The sequence below is a fragment of the Theropithecus gelada genome, chromosome 12, assembly GCF_003255815.1.
Source record: "Theropithecus gelada isolate Dixy chromosome 12, Tgel_1.0, whole genome shotgun sequence".
In the NCBI taxonomy this organism is placed as follows: Eukaryota; Metazoa; Chordata; class Mammalia; order Primates; family Cercopithecidae; genus Theropithecus; species Theropithecus gelada.
Window position 1 is genome coordinate 95,234,716 of NC_037680.1, and position 17,094 is coordinate 95,251,809.

The 17,094-nt window shown below is 43.7% G+C and overlaps 1 protein-coding gene across 2 annotated transcripts in view; it reads left to right on the forward strand.

Moving 5' to 3' along the window:
- Positions 1-7,122, forward strand: part of CNOT9 (CCR4-NOT transcription complex subunit 9) — a 30,907-nt gene extending 23,785 nt beyond the window's left edge. The window contains exons 6-8 of one of the 2 annotated variants that reach the window (XM_025403918.1): positions 2,651-2,749; positions 2,964-3,055; positions 4,804-7,122. In XM_025403918.1, coding sequence (XP_025259703.1) covers positions 2,651-2,749; positions 2,964-3,055; positions 4,804-4,972 — 360 coding nt within the window. In that variant the 3' untranslated portion in view covers positions 4,973-7,122. Of the gene's footprint in view, positions 1-2,650; positions 2,750-2,963; positions 3,056-4,218; positions 4,552-4,803 lie in introns of those variants that run through there. The other variant, XM_025403919.1, reaches the window with a different exon arrangement.
- The last annotated feature ends 9,972 nt before the right edge of the window (positions 7,123-17,094 follow it).

The following is a 17,094-nucleotide window of genomic DNA, read 5'->3' on the forward strand; positions in this document are numbered from 1 at the left end:
ACAAGCATGAGCCATTGTGCCTGGCCAATTTATTGTTTTTAAAGAGACGAGGTTTCACTATTTTGCCCAGACTGGAATGCAGTAGCTATTCACAGGCATGATCATGGCACACTATAGCCTTGAACTCCGGGACTCAAGCAGTCTTCCCACTTCCCTCTCTCGAGTAGGTAGCTGTGATACTGGCACACATCCCTATACCTGGCTATTTTTAAACTTTTTATTTTAAATATACAATATATGGATGAATCTCAAAGGCATTGCTGAACAAAAGAAGCCAGACACATGGGAATTCATACTGTATGTTGATTATGTGAAGTTCAAGAACAAGCAAAGCCAATTACTGGCAATAAGTTGGATTCGTGGTTATCTCTGAGGGAAGGACATTGACTGGGGAAAGGTACAAGGGAATGCTGGAATCATGAGTTGGTAGAAATACTTTTTTCTTTTTCTTTTCTTTTTTTTTTGAGATAGAGTCTCACTTTGTCACCCAGGCTGGAGTGAAGTGGAGTAATCTCAGCTCACTGCAACCTCCGCCTCCCGGGTTCAAGCAATTCTTGTGCCTCAGCCTCCTGAGTAGCTGGGACTAACAGGCACGCACCACCATACCCAGCTAATTTTTTGTATTTTTAGTAGAGATCGGGTTTCGCCATGTAGCCCATGCTAGCCTTGAACTCCTAAACTCAGGCAATCCGCCTGCCTCCACCTCCCAAATATTCTGTATTTTATACAATATTCTGTATTTTAATCTGGTTATAGTACATAATGTGTACATAGGTAAAAATTCAAGAAACACTTAAGATTAGTGTACTTAACACACTTTACTGTGTATATGTTTATATTAGGTTCCTATATAACCTGCTGCTGTAACAAATTACCACAAGCTAGAAGCTTAGTGGCTTAAAACAATGCAAGTTTACTGTTTTATAGTTTTGGAAGTCACAAGTTATAAATGAGTTTCACCATTCTAAAGTCATTGTATCAGGGGTCATGCTTTCTCTGGAGGATATAGAGGAGAGTCTTTTCCTTGCCTTTTCCAGCTTCTAGAACTGCATTTCTTGCATTCCCTGGATTATGGCCCCCTCCATCTTCAGAGCCAGTGGTGTGGCATGTTCAGATCTCTCTCTGCTTGTCACATTGCTTTCTCCTTTGTGGTAAAATCTCTCTACATCTCTCTCTCTTTTTTTTTTTTTTTTTTTTTTAAGAGATGGTGTTTTCTCTGTCGCCCAGACTGGAGTGCAGTGGCATGATCATAACTCACTGCATCCTTGAACTCCTGGCCTCAAGCAGTCCTCCCACCTTGGCCTCCCAAAGTGCTGAGATTACCAGCATGGGCCACTTTGCCTGGCCTTCTCTACGTCAATTTTAAGGACACTTCATGATTACATTTAAGGCCTACTTAGATAAACTGGGATAATCCCCCATCTCAAGATCCTTAAGTTAATCACATCTGCAAAGTCCCATTGTTTATTTAAGGTAACATTTGCAGAGTTTGGTGATTAGGGCCTGGATATCTTTGAGAGCCCTTATTCAGCCTACTACAGTGTTATAACCTCAATAAAATAGTAAAATAATTCCACAATTCATTTTGATGAGCAGCTAAGAAAGAGTATCATTATCGTGATTGTCTGATTTGAATTAAACTAATGTTGTAATATCTCTTCTATGTAAGACTTAATGAGCTTAAGTTGAGGGAAAAATTGAGGCCACGTATAAGCTTCACAGCCAGGATATGTTTTATTGCTGTTAGAATAATCTTCAAAGAGAAACTTTAAAATCTTACTTCTTCAGGATCTTTTAAGAACAAGAAAGGCCTTACCTTGGCCAAGTGCAGTGGCTTACGCCTGTAATCCCAGCACGTTGGTAGGCCGAGGCAGGTGGATCACAAGGTCAAGGGATTCAAGCCCAGCCCTGGCCAAGATGGTGAAACCCCGTCTCTACTAAAAGTACCAAAATTAACCAGGCACAGGCACAGTGGCAAGAGCCTGTAATCCTAGCTACTCTGGAGGCTGAGGCAGGAGAATCAGTTGAACCAGGGTGGCAGAGGTTGCAGTGAGCTGAGATGGAGCCACTGCACTCCAGTTTGGGTGACAGAGTAAGACTCCATCTAGAAAAAAAAGAAAGGCCTTACTTCATCTGGAAGAGACGAGGAATAGCTGAATAAATCATCTTGGCTTATGGAAAAGAGAAGAGCCTTAGATATTCAAATGAGGCTTGGATCTCAGCTCTGCCACAGTAACTTTGTCACTTGGGACCTTAACCTGGTGTATTATTGATTAACGGTTATACCTGGCACATAGTAGGTACTCTATAAATGAGAAGGTCTCCTGAGTTTTTAAGAATTTGATTATTACACAGAACCTACCCTTGTATGTAAAATGAGAATAATAATGGTACCTACCTCATTGATTTATTATAAAAATAAGATAAAGCATGTAAAGTCTCTAGAAAAAAACACTGGTACAAAGTAATGTTCAATATGGTAATATTTATTATTCTTTGTACTATACATATATGATAAGTTGTACATAATACACAAGGATCCCTGCTTGCTCAATTTTCTGACTGATAGTCATGCTTGGGAAAATGAGTAGACAATGAGAAGATTAAATCTGAGCAACTTCATAAACTCTTCGATTTTGTTTTGGTTCAGGTTGCCACATTCATCCTCCAGAAGATCTTGTTAGATGACACTGGTTTGGCTTATATATGTCAGACGTATGAGCGTTTCTCCCATGTTGCCATGATCTTGGTGAGTTCTTTCATCTATCCCCTTTACAACTACATCTCATCACACAGCTTAATCTCTTTATAACTGGCACTGAACAACTTCAGTCTTCTGACTAGAAATAACAATTTTGGAACCTTTTATGATTCTTGGACTATCTGATCTCTGATGTCAATTAGAATTTTTTTGTGTTTTGTGTGTTTTTTTCCAACCCCTCCCCTTATTTTGGGGGAAACAGGGTAAGATGGTCCTGCAGCTATCCAAAGAGCCTTCTGCCCGTCTGCTGAAGCATGTAGTGAGATGTTACCTTCGGCTTTCAGATAACCCCAGGTAAACATTGATAGGATGTATAGGACTTTAGGGAAATACTCTGCTGAACAGTTTCCCAATCTCATGGCATAGCTCCTGTGTCTTTAGGACAGGGAAGTAGGGATATAACTACATTTAATTTGTCTGAGACAGAACTTAGATTCCTTTTAAAATCTGAAATGCTGGCCGGGCGTGGTGGCTCACGCCTGTAATCCCAGCACTTTGGGAGGCCGAGGCGGGCGGATCACAAGGTCAGGAGTTCGAGACCAGCCTGGCCAATATGGTGAAACCCCGTCTCTACTAAAAATACAAAAAAAAATTAGCCAGGAGTGGTGGCGGATGCCTGTAGTCCCAGCTACTCGGGAGGCTGAGGCAGGAGAATCGCTTGAAGCCGGGAGGCAGAGGTTATAGTGAGCTGAGATCGGGCCACTGCACTCTAGCCTGGGAGACAGAGCGAGACTCCGTCTCAAAAAAAAAAAAAAAAAAAAATCTGAAATGCTGAATTTTAATAGCCATCAGAGTTTCATCTTCTCACTGTAACTCTCAATCCTACTGTGAAATTCCAGAGAGTCTAGGCGATTCCAAGGGAAACCTTATGATGCATTACTCCTGTTGTTTGAATTTTCTGTTGCTACTCTATGTGGTCAGAAAGAGAAGTATATTTTCAGAGATCTCTTAAAAAGGAACACAGCCCAGAGGGCTCTTGAATTCTATTTCCAGTTCTCTCCTTGATTCCTATAAGTTTCTTGAGCTAATTATTTTATCTGCTTATGTTCATAATCTTTCTGCCAGAAATCATACATTGTAGATATAATGCATTTTAGAAATGTTTGACCTTTTGCTTTGTAAATCCATAATTCATGCTGAAAGCAACTTGCTCATATTCTGCTAAACCACATAATGGAGCGATTTCTGTGTTCTTGGGAGCAGAGCTAGCTTGATTTGATTTAATGTGAACTCGGTCTCCTGCCACTGAGTTTATTCAAGCCCTACCTGTTTGTTGACCATTTTATCCTGTTCTTCAGTGGTTCTTGTTTTCACCAAAGTTTAAAAATGTGTCTGTTTAAAATTCTAGTCTGTTTAAAAAACTAGTCAGACTAGTTTCTAAAGAAAACTAGTCTGAGTGCAAAACTATAACTTTGTTTAAAATAGCTCTATAAATAGTTAACATTTACCTTTTTTAGGTTTTCAGATTTGACTTTCTGCTGGTCATCTTTTCAAAGAAAATGAAACGTTTAAAAGTTCATCTGATAATGCTGCTACCATAGTTTTGTTTTCACTGCTCATCTCTTATTAAGGTTTTTAACCATAAAACTGAAGCAATTTCTGTAAAGACACAAATTGATAACTTAGTATAGAATTAAAATTCATTAAGTTATCATAATCTTGATTATATCCTTGTTAATGTACTGATTTTTGAAATATTTTATTTGCCATAATCCATATATTTCTAACATGAGTATTTTGACAGTATTTACTGTAATAAATCAGAAAGCTGTTTGAATGGAAGTAAACTATTGAAGCTTTTAATTTTGCTTTTTCATGAAATTCTACATTGGGGCATCATTCAGAAAATGTTTGTGGATACAGATTTTGGAGATCTGTAAGCCTATGCCTAATACAGCTTTAGAGAATTTTAATGGCGTCTTAAGGAGCCATAGATTCACGGTATACTAAATATTTATGTCTAAGAAGGGGGCTCTTCCCTGTCCACAAAATGTGGGTTTATTTGTTGGTCTCCCTGGTTGGTTTGTTTGTTTCTGATGTAGGGCACGTGAAGCACTCAGGCAGTGCCTCCCTGACCAGCTGAAAGACACAACCTTCGCCCAGGTGCTAAAAGATGACACCACCACGAAACGCTGGCTTGCACAACTGGTGAAGAACCTGCAAGAGGGCCAGGTCACCGATCCCAGGGGTATCCCCCTGCCCCCTCAGTGATCCTTCCCTGTTCCCTCCCACTATTCCCCCAAATTGGGGAAAGGAGGGGGAACCTATGAGAAAAACAGCTCAGGTTTTATCACCGACTGGGAATAGACAACCTCAATGCTGAACCATACTGGAGAAAAGGGGCAAGGTACCCCTGCTGAGGTGCATGGGCTGCCATCTCAGGCCGTCTTGAGGACCTGGGCTCCCTCTGCTACTCCCAGGAAATGGGCTCCTGACACAGCAGTCTGCCACCACAGCCCCAGGAGGGTGTCAACACCAGCAAATGCTGTATTTGCAGCATGTCCAAGATGACCCTTCTCCCCTACCTCTACCTAGCCACTGGCAGGGAGGGGAGACAGTGGTGATAGCAGCAGCACTCTAGGCATGGTGAACGCCTGGGACCAAGCCATGTGGCGTTTTTTATTTTGCCTTCCTGGAAGACTCAAGATGTGTCTCTTCATTCTCTCTCAGTATTTGTTTACTTTGGTTTTTTTGTTTTTAATCTCAGAGAGAGGTGTGTTTAGTGGGCACAAGCTGTAATATTCAGCAAAACTTTGTCAATTGGCACTGTTTACAAGTCTGTTAGCTGCATAAGCTCAATAAAAAGTTGGTCTGGGCATTACATCCCCTCTGGCAGGCCAATAGCTGCATCAAGCTGTTGGGAGAAATGGGAGGGCAGGGGAAAGATGTAAAGCCAAAGGACAGCAGGAACCTACCACCTGTTTCCCTTCTCCCATTCTACTCCCAGTCTGGAATGCCACAAGGACCTTAACCTTGTTTCTGGCTTTAGCTGCTAGTTTTCCCAAATCTCCGTGCTTTCCCTTTTTAAAACTTCCCTTCTATTAAAACAGATGTCTTAATTCATCAGGCTGTCTTGGAAGGGTATTGTATTGAGGGACAAGGGGCGGTGGTGGACCTCACCTTCAATCCAAGTTTTCAAAGATACTTTCTCGATAACTCTAAAAGGGAGGTGCTTGGGATTAAGGTGACAGTCCACTTGATCCTATTCTTTGTTTTAGTGTGAATTTCAGCAGCTCCATCTGTCTTCGTGATTATACTTGAGCAGTATTAGCCGTATGAGTTAATTTTATTCAAATTGAAGATGGTTGAAGATGGAGGGCTGGATTCTGCTCACTCAGTCTTTTTTTTTTTTTTTTTTTTTTTGACACATTCTCTTTTGGTCTATGGGAATACAGGGTTGCCGCTAAAATATTCACTTGTTCTTACCGTATCAGAGATTTCCTCTTCTCTGGAGCTTAGATGGCTCTTCACAATCCATAGGCTTGAATCTGCAGCCAAGTGTAAACTGCCTTGCTTTCCCCAGTCCTTTCCCCTGCTAGCACCTACTTTCTCATCCCCATCTCAATGGGATTTCTTAATCCAACTCTGGAGAGGGACCAAGTCTTTTCTGCCCACATCTCACACAATTGAGGTGTCTGAACAAGTCTGGGGAGGGTCTATAAGGGGCAGGCTCAAAAAAAAAAAAAAAAAAAAAATTTGCGGAGGCAGTTTTGCCAACACAAGGGCTCCTTCAAGCCGACTTTCACAAAGAGAGCCGGACTTGTTAGTTGGCTTCTGTCTTTTTAGAGCCAAGAAAATAGTAATTAAGTCGCCTAGATATAAGAAGGGCAGAATAAGCACTTACTCCCCCTGCCTTCCAAGATGAAGAGGAGAAGCAGGCAAACCCTCAATAATCGCAAGCCTGAAGAGAAGTGATCTTAGAGAAAGCAGAGAACAGAATGGACTGGATACACATCTTGACCCTAGTCTGTAGTCTGAATAGAGTCTGGAGAGTCCAGTTAAGGTAACCCTGATTTTTGACAACCGCCTTCCTGCTGAGCCAAAGTTTTCTCATTCCCCCTCCACTGGGGAAGCAGCTGAGGCCCAGGGCCTTGCTCCCTGGGAAATTCTCTTCTCTCCATCTTTCGGTGCATTGGCCATGTTACTGTGCCAAAGTGTCTTAATTCTTGTCCCATCTATTCTCAGCTGGCCTTGGAACCCACATAGGAGTTGGTGGGGGAGGGGTGGAATGGATATTATTCATTGTAGTTGATCCTGATGTGTGTATTATATAAAGAGACCCCTCCCCTTATTTTGTGTTTTCCCATCCCTCTCCCTCAACAGGATTGAAATAAAACATGCTTCTGTTTTTGTAAAAATAATTTTTCCTTTACACTGGAGATTTTATTCTGTCAGTATATGGGTAACTAGGCACTTTGGTCAGGTGATCCTTGTCATGCCTGCTTCTACCCTCTATCCACCTACACAACACACACACACACACAGCCCTACCAAGATGGCAGTGGTGGTTCTTTTGTGAACATGTTTTTGGGGAGACTCCATCTGAGGTACAAAAGCTATTTGGGAGGCTGGGAGGGGGATGATGCCCCTTGCCTGATGAAAGTATCTTTTACTGGGACAGAACTTCACTCCTGGCCATATTGGCCAGAACTTAGTGCCAGTGTAGGGAGAGACTTCCACAGTGACAAGGTAATGCTTGAAACACCTTATCATGAACTTTGATGTTCATTTCCTCAAGTTCAAGGCTTGGAGCACATCTCCAGGATTGTTTCCATGCCTGGCTCTCAGTGGGACACAGCTGACCTACGCTTCCACGTTCTTTTTTCAAGGGCCTTAGAGGGCCTGTGGCTGTTTCATTGGTGGAACAGGAGCAGCATTGGTAGCCTTCAGAGCATGCTTTCCTTACTAACTACATGTTATTCCTCTGCTCACTGTTCCTGCTGCTTAAAGGCTAGGAAAAGGGGGATATACAAAGTTGTTGCTTTCAAAAACCCAAAGAAAAAATTTGGAATAGGAAACCATAGAATAAAATATTTTTCTTTCCTGATACATTATGGAATTTAATTTTTGGAAAAATATTTTGATATGTTTATTTCAAAAGCAGATATAACAAGCAGAAAATGCGTTGGTTTGTTTTGTTTTTGGGAAACGGAGTTTCGCTCTTAATACCCAGGCTGGAGTGCAATGGCACGCTCTCAGCTTACTGCAACCTTTGCCTCCCAGGTTTAAGCAATTCTCCTGCCTCAGCCTCCTGGGTAGCTGGGATTACAGCCACCCTCCTCCACATCCTGCTAATTTTTGTATTTTTAGTAGAGACAGGGTTTCGCTGTGTTGGCCAGGCTGGTCTCGAACTCCTGGCCTAAGGTGATCCACCAGCCTCTGCCTCCCAAAGTGCTGGGATTGCAGGCATGAGCCACTGTGCCTGGCCAACAAGCAGAAAATTTAAATAACACAGTTAACATACTGGCTTAATTGACATTCAGAGAACACTTGCACTCTTTTTTTTTTTTTTTTTTTTTTTTGAGACGGAGTCTCGCTGTGTCGCCCAGGCTGGAGTGCAGTGGCGCGATCTCGGCTCACTGCAAGCTCCGCCTCCCGGGTTCACGCCATTCTCCTGCCTCAGCCTCCGAGTAGCTGGGACTACAGGCGCCCGCCACCACGCCCGGCTAGTTTTTTGTATTTTTAGTAGAGACGGGGTTTCACCTTGTTAGCCAGGATGGTCTCGATCTCCTGACCTCGCGATCCACCCGCCTCGGCCTCCCAAAGTGCTGGGATTACAGGCTTGAGCCACCGCGCCCGGCCACACTTGCACTCTTAACCAATAGCATACATATTCTTTTTAATTACACCTAAGCATTTATCAAAACTGATCATAGCTGGACCATCAAGCCTCAAAAAGTTTCCAAAAAGTTTAATACAATATTCTCTGACCACAGTGAGAGTAAGCTAGGAAAAGGAACTAGAAAGTCCCTAGCTGTTTGAAACTTAGGCAGTATAATTCTAAATAACCCGTGGGTCAAGAAAATCGCAAAGGAAACTAGAAAAAAATATATATCTATATCTATACATATAGATATATATGTTTTTGTTTTTAAGGAAGAGTCTCTCTTACCCAGGCTAGAGTGCAGTGGTGTGATCTCCGCTCTCTGGAACCAAAGCCTCCTGGGTTCAAGTGATTCTCCTGCTTCAGTCTCCTAAGTAGTTGGGATTACAGGTACACGCCACCACACCCACCTAATTTTTGTATTTTCTTAGTAGAGACGGAGTTTCACCATGTGGGCCAGGCTGGTCTCCTGACTTCAAGTGATCTGCCCACCTTGGCCTCCCAAAATGCCGGGATTGCAGACATGAGCCACCGCACCCAGCCGACCCCATTTTTTTAAATACATAAATAAAAGCAGAGTGTGGTGGTGCTCTCCTGTACTCCCAGCTCTTGGGAGGCTGAGGCAAGAGGATTGCTTGAGCCCAGGAGTTCGAGGGTGCCGTGAGTAAAAAATACATAACCTCGGCAGGGTGTGGTGGCTCACACCCGTAATCCCAGCACTTTGGAAGGCTGAGGTGGGTGCATTACTCAAAGCCAGGAGTTCAAGACCAGTCTGGCCAACATGGCAAAACCCTATCTCTACTAAAAATACAAAAATTAGCCGGGCATGGCGGTGTACATCTGTAATCCCAGCTACTTGGAAGGCTAAGGATTAAGAATCTCTTGAACCCAGGAGACAGAGGTTGCCGTGAACCAAGATGGCACTACTGCACTCCAGCCTGGGTGATAGAGTGAGACTGTCTAAGAAAAAAGAAATATATAACCTTAAATTCACACATTGCAAAAGAAGAAACACCAAAGCCAGTAATCTAATACAAAGTTCCAGAAAAGGGGAATAAATTCCAATTCACTTTTTTTTTTTTTTGAGACGGAGTCTCGCTCTGTCACCCAGGCTGGAGGGCAGTGGGGCAATCTCCACTCACTGCAAGCTCCGCCTCCCAGGTTCACGCCATTCTCTCCTGCCTCAGCCTCCCGTGTGGCTACAGGCGCCTGGCCCCCATTCACTTTTGAAGCAGCATAACCTAGACAACAAAACTGGTTAAGAACATTACAAGAAAGGAAAACCAGGGACCAACCTCTCCCATGAATGTAGATATAAGATTCCCAGACATACTAGATCTATCAATATATAAAAATGATAATGCATTAGATCTAACGGGTTTATTGCAAAAATAGAAGAGTGATTCAAAACTTGAAAATCAATCGCCAGGTGTGATGGCTCACGCCTGTAATCCCAGCACTTTGGGAGGCCAAAATGGGTGGATCACTTGAGGCCAGGAGTTCGAGACCAGCCTGGCCAACGTGGTGAAAACCTGTTTCTACTAAAAACACAAAAATTAGCTGGGTGTGGTCGTGCATGCCTGTAATTTCAGCTACTCGGGAGGTTGAGGCAGCAGAATCGCTTGAACCGGGGAGGTAGAGGTTACAGTGAGCTAAGATCATGCCAATGCACTCCAGCCTATGTAAGAGTGAGACTCTATCTAAAAAAAAAAATGCAATTAATACATCAACATAAAAGGAGAAAAGTCACACAATCATCTAGATAGATACAGACGAGGTCTACAGTCCGGGCACAGTGGCTCACGCCTGTAATCCCAACACTTTGGGAGGCCGAGGCAGGCAGATCACCTGAGGAGTTTGAGACCAGCCTGGCCAACATGGTGAAACCCCATCTCTACTAAAAATACAAAAATTAGCCAGGCGTGGTGGCGGGTGCCTGTAACCTCAGCTACTTGGATGGCTGAGTCAGGAGAATTGCTTGAACCTGGGAGGTGGAGGTTGCAGTGAGCCAAGATTGTGCCACTGCACTCTAGCCTGGGTGACAGAGTGAGACTCTGTCTCAAAAAAAAAAAGGGGGGGGGGAAATCAACAAAAACTCTATACAGTAAGCCTCTGAGACAAGGAATTAAACACATTTGTCAACTATCACACCTCCATTTATCAGTCAGTAAAAAAAAATATTTTAAAGGAAAAAAAAGAAATCTTGGTATTTGCTAATATGATTGTGTACGTAGATAATCTGAAATAACCTACAAACCCCTAAAAAGTAATAAGTGAAGCCGGGCGCAGTGGCTCACGCCTGTAATCCCCTTCCTTTGGGAGGCCGAGGCGGGCAGATCACGAGGTCAGGAGTTCAAGACCAGCCTGACCAACATGGTGAAATCCCATCTCTACTAAAAATACAAAAATTAGCCAGACATGGTGGCACGCGCCTGTAATCCCAGCTACTCAGGAGGCTGAGGTAGGCTTGAACCCGGGAGGGGGAGGTTGCAGTGAGCTGAGATCACGCCACTGCACTCCAACCTGGGCAACACAGTGAGACTCCGTCTCAAAAATAATAATAATAATGTTAATAAGTGAATTTAGCAAGGTCACAGACTATAAGGTCAATATACAAAAAAAAAAAAAAGTCAGTTATGGCCAGGCACAGTGGCTCATGTCTGTAATCCCAGCACTTTGGGAGGCCAAGGTGGGAGGATCACAAGGTCAGGAGTTCAAGACCAGCCTGACCAAAATAGTGAAAGCCTGCCGGGTGCAGTGGCTCACGCCTATAATCCCAGCACTTTGGGAGGCCGAGGCGGGCAGATCACAAGGTCAGGAGATCGAGACCATCCTGGCTAACACGGTGAAACCCCGTCTCTACTAAAAATACAAAAAATTAGCCAGGCGTGGTGGCGGGTGCCTGTAGTCCCAGCTACTGGGGAGGCTGAGGCAGGAGAATGGTGTGAACCTGGGAGGTGGAGCTTGCAGTGAGCGGAGATCGCACCACCGCACTCCGGCCTGGGCAGAGCGAGACTCTGTCTCAAAAAAAAAAAAAAAAATAGTGATATCCCATCTCTACCAAAAATACAAAAATTAGCTGGGTGTGGTGGCATGTGCCTATAGTCCCAGCTACTTGGGAGGCTGAGGCAGAAGAATCACTTGAACCCCAGAGGTGGAGGTTGCAGTGAGCCGAGATCTCGCCACTGCACTCCAGCTTGGGGAACAGAGCGTGACTTTGTCTCAAAAAAAAGTCAATTATATGTTTTCATACACAACAATAAATAGAAAGTAAAATTTCAAAAATAGTTTATAAAGCATAAGAAATCTGGTAGCTAGAAATAGATATATCAAAGGGTGTGCAGAACCTTTACATTGAAAACAATGAAACATTCTGGAGAGAAATTAAAAAGCTATATAATTGAAGGAATATATCATCTCCATGGATTGGAAAATAATATTAAAAATACTGTGAGGATGCCAATTCTCTCAGATTGATCTGCTTGTTAAATTCAGTTCTAAGTAAGATCCCAGCAGGTTTATTTTTCTGAAAATTAGTAAGCTGATTCTAAAATTTTGCCAGAAGAGCCAAGGCAATTTTTTTTTTTTTTTGGAGACAGGGTCTCTGTCACCCATGCTGGAGTGCAGTGGAGTGATCATGGCTCACTGCAGCCTCAAACTCCTGGGCTCAAGCAATCCTTTCACCTCAGTCTCCCAAGTAGCTGGGACTACAGGTGTGCACCACCACACCCAGCTAATATTTTTATTTTTATTTTTTAAAATTTATTATTTATTTATTTATTTATTTAGAGACAGAGTCTTGCTCTGTTGCCCAGGCTGGATTGCAGTGGCGTGATCTCAGCTCACTGCAACCTCTACCTCCCGGGTTCAAGAATTCTCTGCCTCAGCCTCCCGAGTAGCTGGGATTACAGGCACCCGCCACCATCCCTGGCTAATTTTTTTGCTGTATTTTTAGTAGAGATGGGATTTCACCATCTTGGCCAGGCTGGTCTTGAACTCCTGACCTTGTAATCTACCCACCTTGGCCTCCCAAAGTGCTGGGATTATACGCGTGAGCCACTGCGTCCGGCCATATTTTTGTTTTTTGTAGAGACAAAATCTTACTGTGTGCCCAGGCTGGTCTCAAACTCCTGGGCTCCCGAAGTGCTGCCATTATAGGCGTGAGCCACTGTGTGCGGCCAAGGCAATCTTAAGAACAAAATTGGAGTTCTAACTTTCTTTTTTTTTTTTTTTTTTTTTTGAGAGTCTTGCTCTGTCACACCGGCTGGATTGCAGTGGCATGATCTCAGCTCGCTGCAACCTCTGCCTCGCGAGTTCAAGCAATTCTTTTTTTTTTTTTTTTTGAGGCAGAGTTTTGCTGTTGTTGCCTAGGTTGGAGTGCAATGGTATGATCTTGGCTAACCACAACCTCTGCCTCCTGGGTTCAAGCGATTCTCCAGCCTCAGCCTCCTGAGTAGCTGGGATTACAGGCATGCGCCACCACTCCCAGCTAATTTTGTATTTTTAGTAGAGACAGGGTTTCTGCATGTTGGCCAGGCTGGTCTCAAACTCCTGACCTTGTGATCCACCTTGGCCTCCAAAAGTACTGGGATTACAGGCGTGAACTACCACGCCCGGCCTCAAGCAATTCTTGTGCTTCAGCCTTCTGAGTAGCTGGGATTACAGGCATGTGCCACCACCCTCGGCTAATGTTTTTATTTTTTGCAGAGTTGGGGGTTTCACCATGTTGGCCTGGCTGGTCTCAAACTCCTGGCCTTACATGATCCGCCCACCTCATCCTCCCAAAGTGCTGGGATTACAGGCATGAGTGAGCCACCGCATACAGCCACCTTCCTTTAACTTTCAACCTATTTTATTTTATTTTATTTTATTTTATTTTTTTATTTTATTTTATTTTTTGAGACAGACTCTCACTCTGTCACCCAGGCTTGAGTGCAGTAGCATGATCATGGCTCACTGCAGCCTCTAACTCCTGGGCTCAAGTGATCCTTCCACCTCAGTCTCCCACGTAGCTGGGACTAAAAGAGAGTGCTACCATGCCCAGCTAATTGTTTACTTTTTTGTAGAGCCAAGGTCTTGCTATGTTGCCCAGGCTGGAACGTTTTTTCTTTTTTCCTGAGACGGAGTTTCACTTTTATTGCCCAGGCTGGAGTGCAGTGGCGCGATCTCAGCTCACCGCAACCTCCGCCTCCCAGGTTCAAGCAATTCTCTTGCCTCAGCCTTCCGAGTAGCTGGGATTAGAGGCATGCGCCACCACGCCAGGCTACTTTTTTATATTTTTTAGTAGAGACGGGGTTTCTCCATGTTGGTCAGGCTGGTCTCAAACTCCCAACTTCAAGTGATCCGCCCTCCAAGCCTCCCAAAGTGCTGGGTTTACAGGTGTGATCCACCGCGCCCGGCCTTTTCTTTTTTTTTTAATAACACATTTTTGTAGATGAGACTCTTTTTTTATTATTATTATTATACTTTAAGTTCTAGGGTACATGTGCACAACGTGCAGGTTTGTTACATATGTATACATGTGCCATGTTGGTGTGCTGAACCCATTAACCCGTCATTTACATTAGGTATATCTCCTAATGCTATCCCTCCCCCCTCCCTCTGAGACTCTTTTTTTTTAAAAGGCGAAGTCTTGCTCTGTCACCCAGGCTGGAGTGCAGTGGCAGTGGCACAAACTTGGCTCACTGCAACCTCTGCCTCCTGTGTTCAAGTGATTCTCCTGCCTCAGCCTCCAGAGTAGCTGGCATTACAGGGATGCACTACGATGCCGGGCTGTTTTTTTATTTTTAGTAGATATGGGGTTTCACAATGCTGGCCAGGCTGGTCTTGAACTCCTGGCCTCAAGTGATCTGCCTGCCTTGGCCTCCCAAAGTGTTGGGATTACAGGCATGAGCCACCATGCCCGGCTTGTAGACATGACTTTTACCAATAGCACATACTTATATTTTGTTTTATGACCTTTTCTGAAAGTTTTGTCTCCTGGTGTAAAATACTATTTGTATTTTTTATTCTACTTTCCATCCTCTTTTTCTCTGGGTTTTTAAATACCACCTTGTTGCCTACTCCCCATGCCAACTTAATGAATTGAATAGCAGAACTGGGACTCTGTTTTTAAATTTTGTTAGAATGGAGGAGTGGCTATATATATATATATATATATGGATATGTATATTTGTATATTCTCTGGTCTTTTGAAGTTATATATCCTAGCTTTTAATTCTACAGGTGATCTCATATTGATTTTTTTTTTTTTTTTTTTTTTGAGACACAATCTCGCTCTGTCACCCAGGCTGGAGTGCAATGGCGCTGTCTCAGCTCACTGCAACCTCCGCCTCCCAGGTTCAAGCAATGCTCCTGCCTCAGCCTCCTGAGTAGCTGGGATTACAGGCGTGTACCACCATGCCTGGCTAATTTTTGTATTTTTAGTAGAGACGGGGTTTCACCATGTTGACCAGGCTGGTCTCAAACTCCTGACTTCAAGTGATAAACCTGTCTTGGGCTGCTGAAGTGCTGGGATTACAGGCACCGCGCCCAGTCCTTTTTTTTTTTTTTTTTTTTTTTTGAGACAGAGTCTTGCTCTGTTGCCCAGGCTGGAGTGCAGTGTTGCAATCTCGGCTCACTGCAACCTCTGCCTCCTGGGTTCGATTCTTCTGCCTCAGCCTCCTCCTGAGTAGCTGGGATTACAGGCGCATGCCATCACACCTGGCTGATTTTTATATATTTAGCTGAGATCAGGTTTCACCATGTTGGTCAGGCTGGTCTCTAACTCCTGACTTCATGATCTGCCCACCTCGGCCTCCCAAAGTTCTGGGATTACGGGCGTGAGCCACCGTGTCTGGCCTTGATTTTTTTTTTTTTTAAGAGGCAGAGTCTTGCTATGTTGCCCTGGCTGGTCTGAAACTCCTGGACTCAAGCAATCCTCCCACCTTGGCCTCCCAAAGTGCTGGAATTACAGGCGTGAGCCACTGTGCCTGGCCTTATATTGATGATTTTTAAATGAAATTTACTATTTTGAGTTGCGTTTTTGATCAGGAAGGAGTTGGGCTTTATTTCAGAAGTTTGAGTAGTTTGGTTGGATAATCTGGGGAACTGATGTCACACTTTCCAGCCTGAGTGTCCTGACAAGCGGAGATATTTAATTGGGTGGCATCTGCTCTGGATGTCAGGAAGAGGGTCTAGGCAGGCCTGGGTGGCAGGGCGAGAGTACCATGTTTAGGTCTTCCTCTTTGCCAGCTGCTGCTTCATTTCAGTTTAGGGCTTCCAGGCTTTTCCTGGGCATGGTTCCCAGAAAGTCCCTCTGCTGCTACTGCTCTGATCAGGTTTCTGGATCTGTTAATAATAGACAGCAGTGGGGGAAGGGCCAGCCAAGATCACGGTGGAAATAGGAATAACCATACCAGATGGACATTTACTGTGCCGGGGGCCCTGTCTGTCTGCTCCCTCCCTCTGTGTCATGAGAGTCCTGCAGTGGGCATGCCTTGGCACTCTGGAACCATACTAACTTTGTGAAAATCTCCAAGTCCCTGCCCCAAAAATCAGAACATATGGGCTGAAGAATACTGTTGTGTTCATGAAAACATTGAAACAGAATATTTGAGATCTGGACTCTCCCAGAAAATCCACTATGAGTGATAACACCCCTCACAGATCACCCAGGAGGGAAGGAGGTTAGGCAGCATTAAGTTGATGCAAATAGTGACTCAGAAAGATGATACATAATCTGGGGGTGTAGAAGAGGAGTGTGGACTGTGAAGGTGAGGCTTGGAAAAATAAGCTGGCCATGTTGGGGAAGTAGAAATGGGATAGCAAGACAAGCATGTAAAACGCCCCTATTAAGTCAAATCTGAAATCAGCACAGTTTAAACTATGATGCCCCCCAATCTTCCTGTTCCCCATAAATGGCCTCCCTCTTGATGCCTCCCCTTCCTTCATACTACTACTCTTCTATCAAAACCTGCTCTCAGTAAAGAATATAGACAACCCGACCTAGGTATAAATTATTTAAAATCTACTTTGACCTTGGGATTGAATTTTTTAAAAATTATTTAAAATCGGCCAGGTAAAGTGGCTTACGCCTGTAATCCTAGCACTTTGGGAGGCCGAGGCAAGTGGATTGCCTGAGCTCAGGAGCTCGAGACCAGCCTGGACAACACGGTGAAACCCCATCTCTACTAAAATACAAAAAAAAATGTAGCCGGGGGTGGTGGTATGTGCCTGTAATCCCAGCTACTCGGGAGGCTGAGACAGGAGAATCGCTTGAACCTGGGAGGTGGAGGTTGCACTAAGCCAAGATCACGCCATTGCACTCCAGCCTGGGCAACAGCGAGACTCTTATCTCAAAAAAAAAAAAAAAAGAAAAAAATTAAAATAATTAAGCCTTCAAAAATTAACACAGATATATGATATTTTAAATGAGATCTTAAAAAATAAATTTAAAAACATATAGAAAACTATATCAAGAGAATATATAGCTTAATAAATTATGAAGTGAAGACCCTTGTTAGCACTT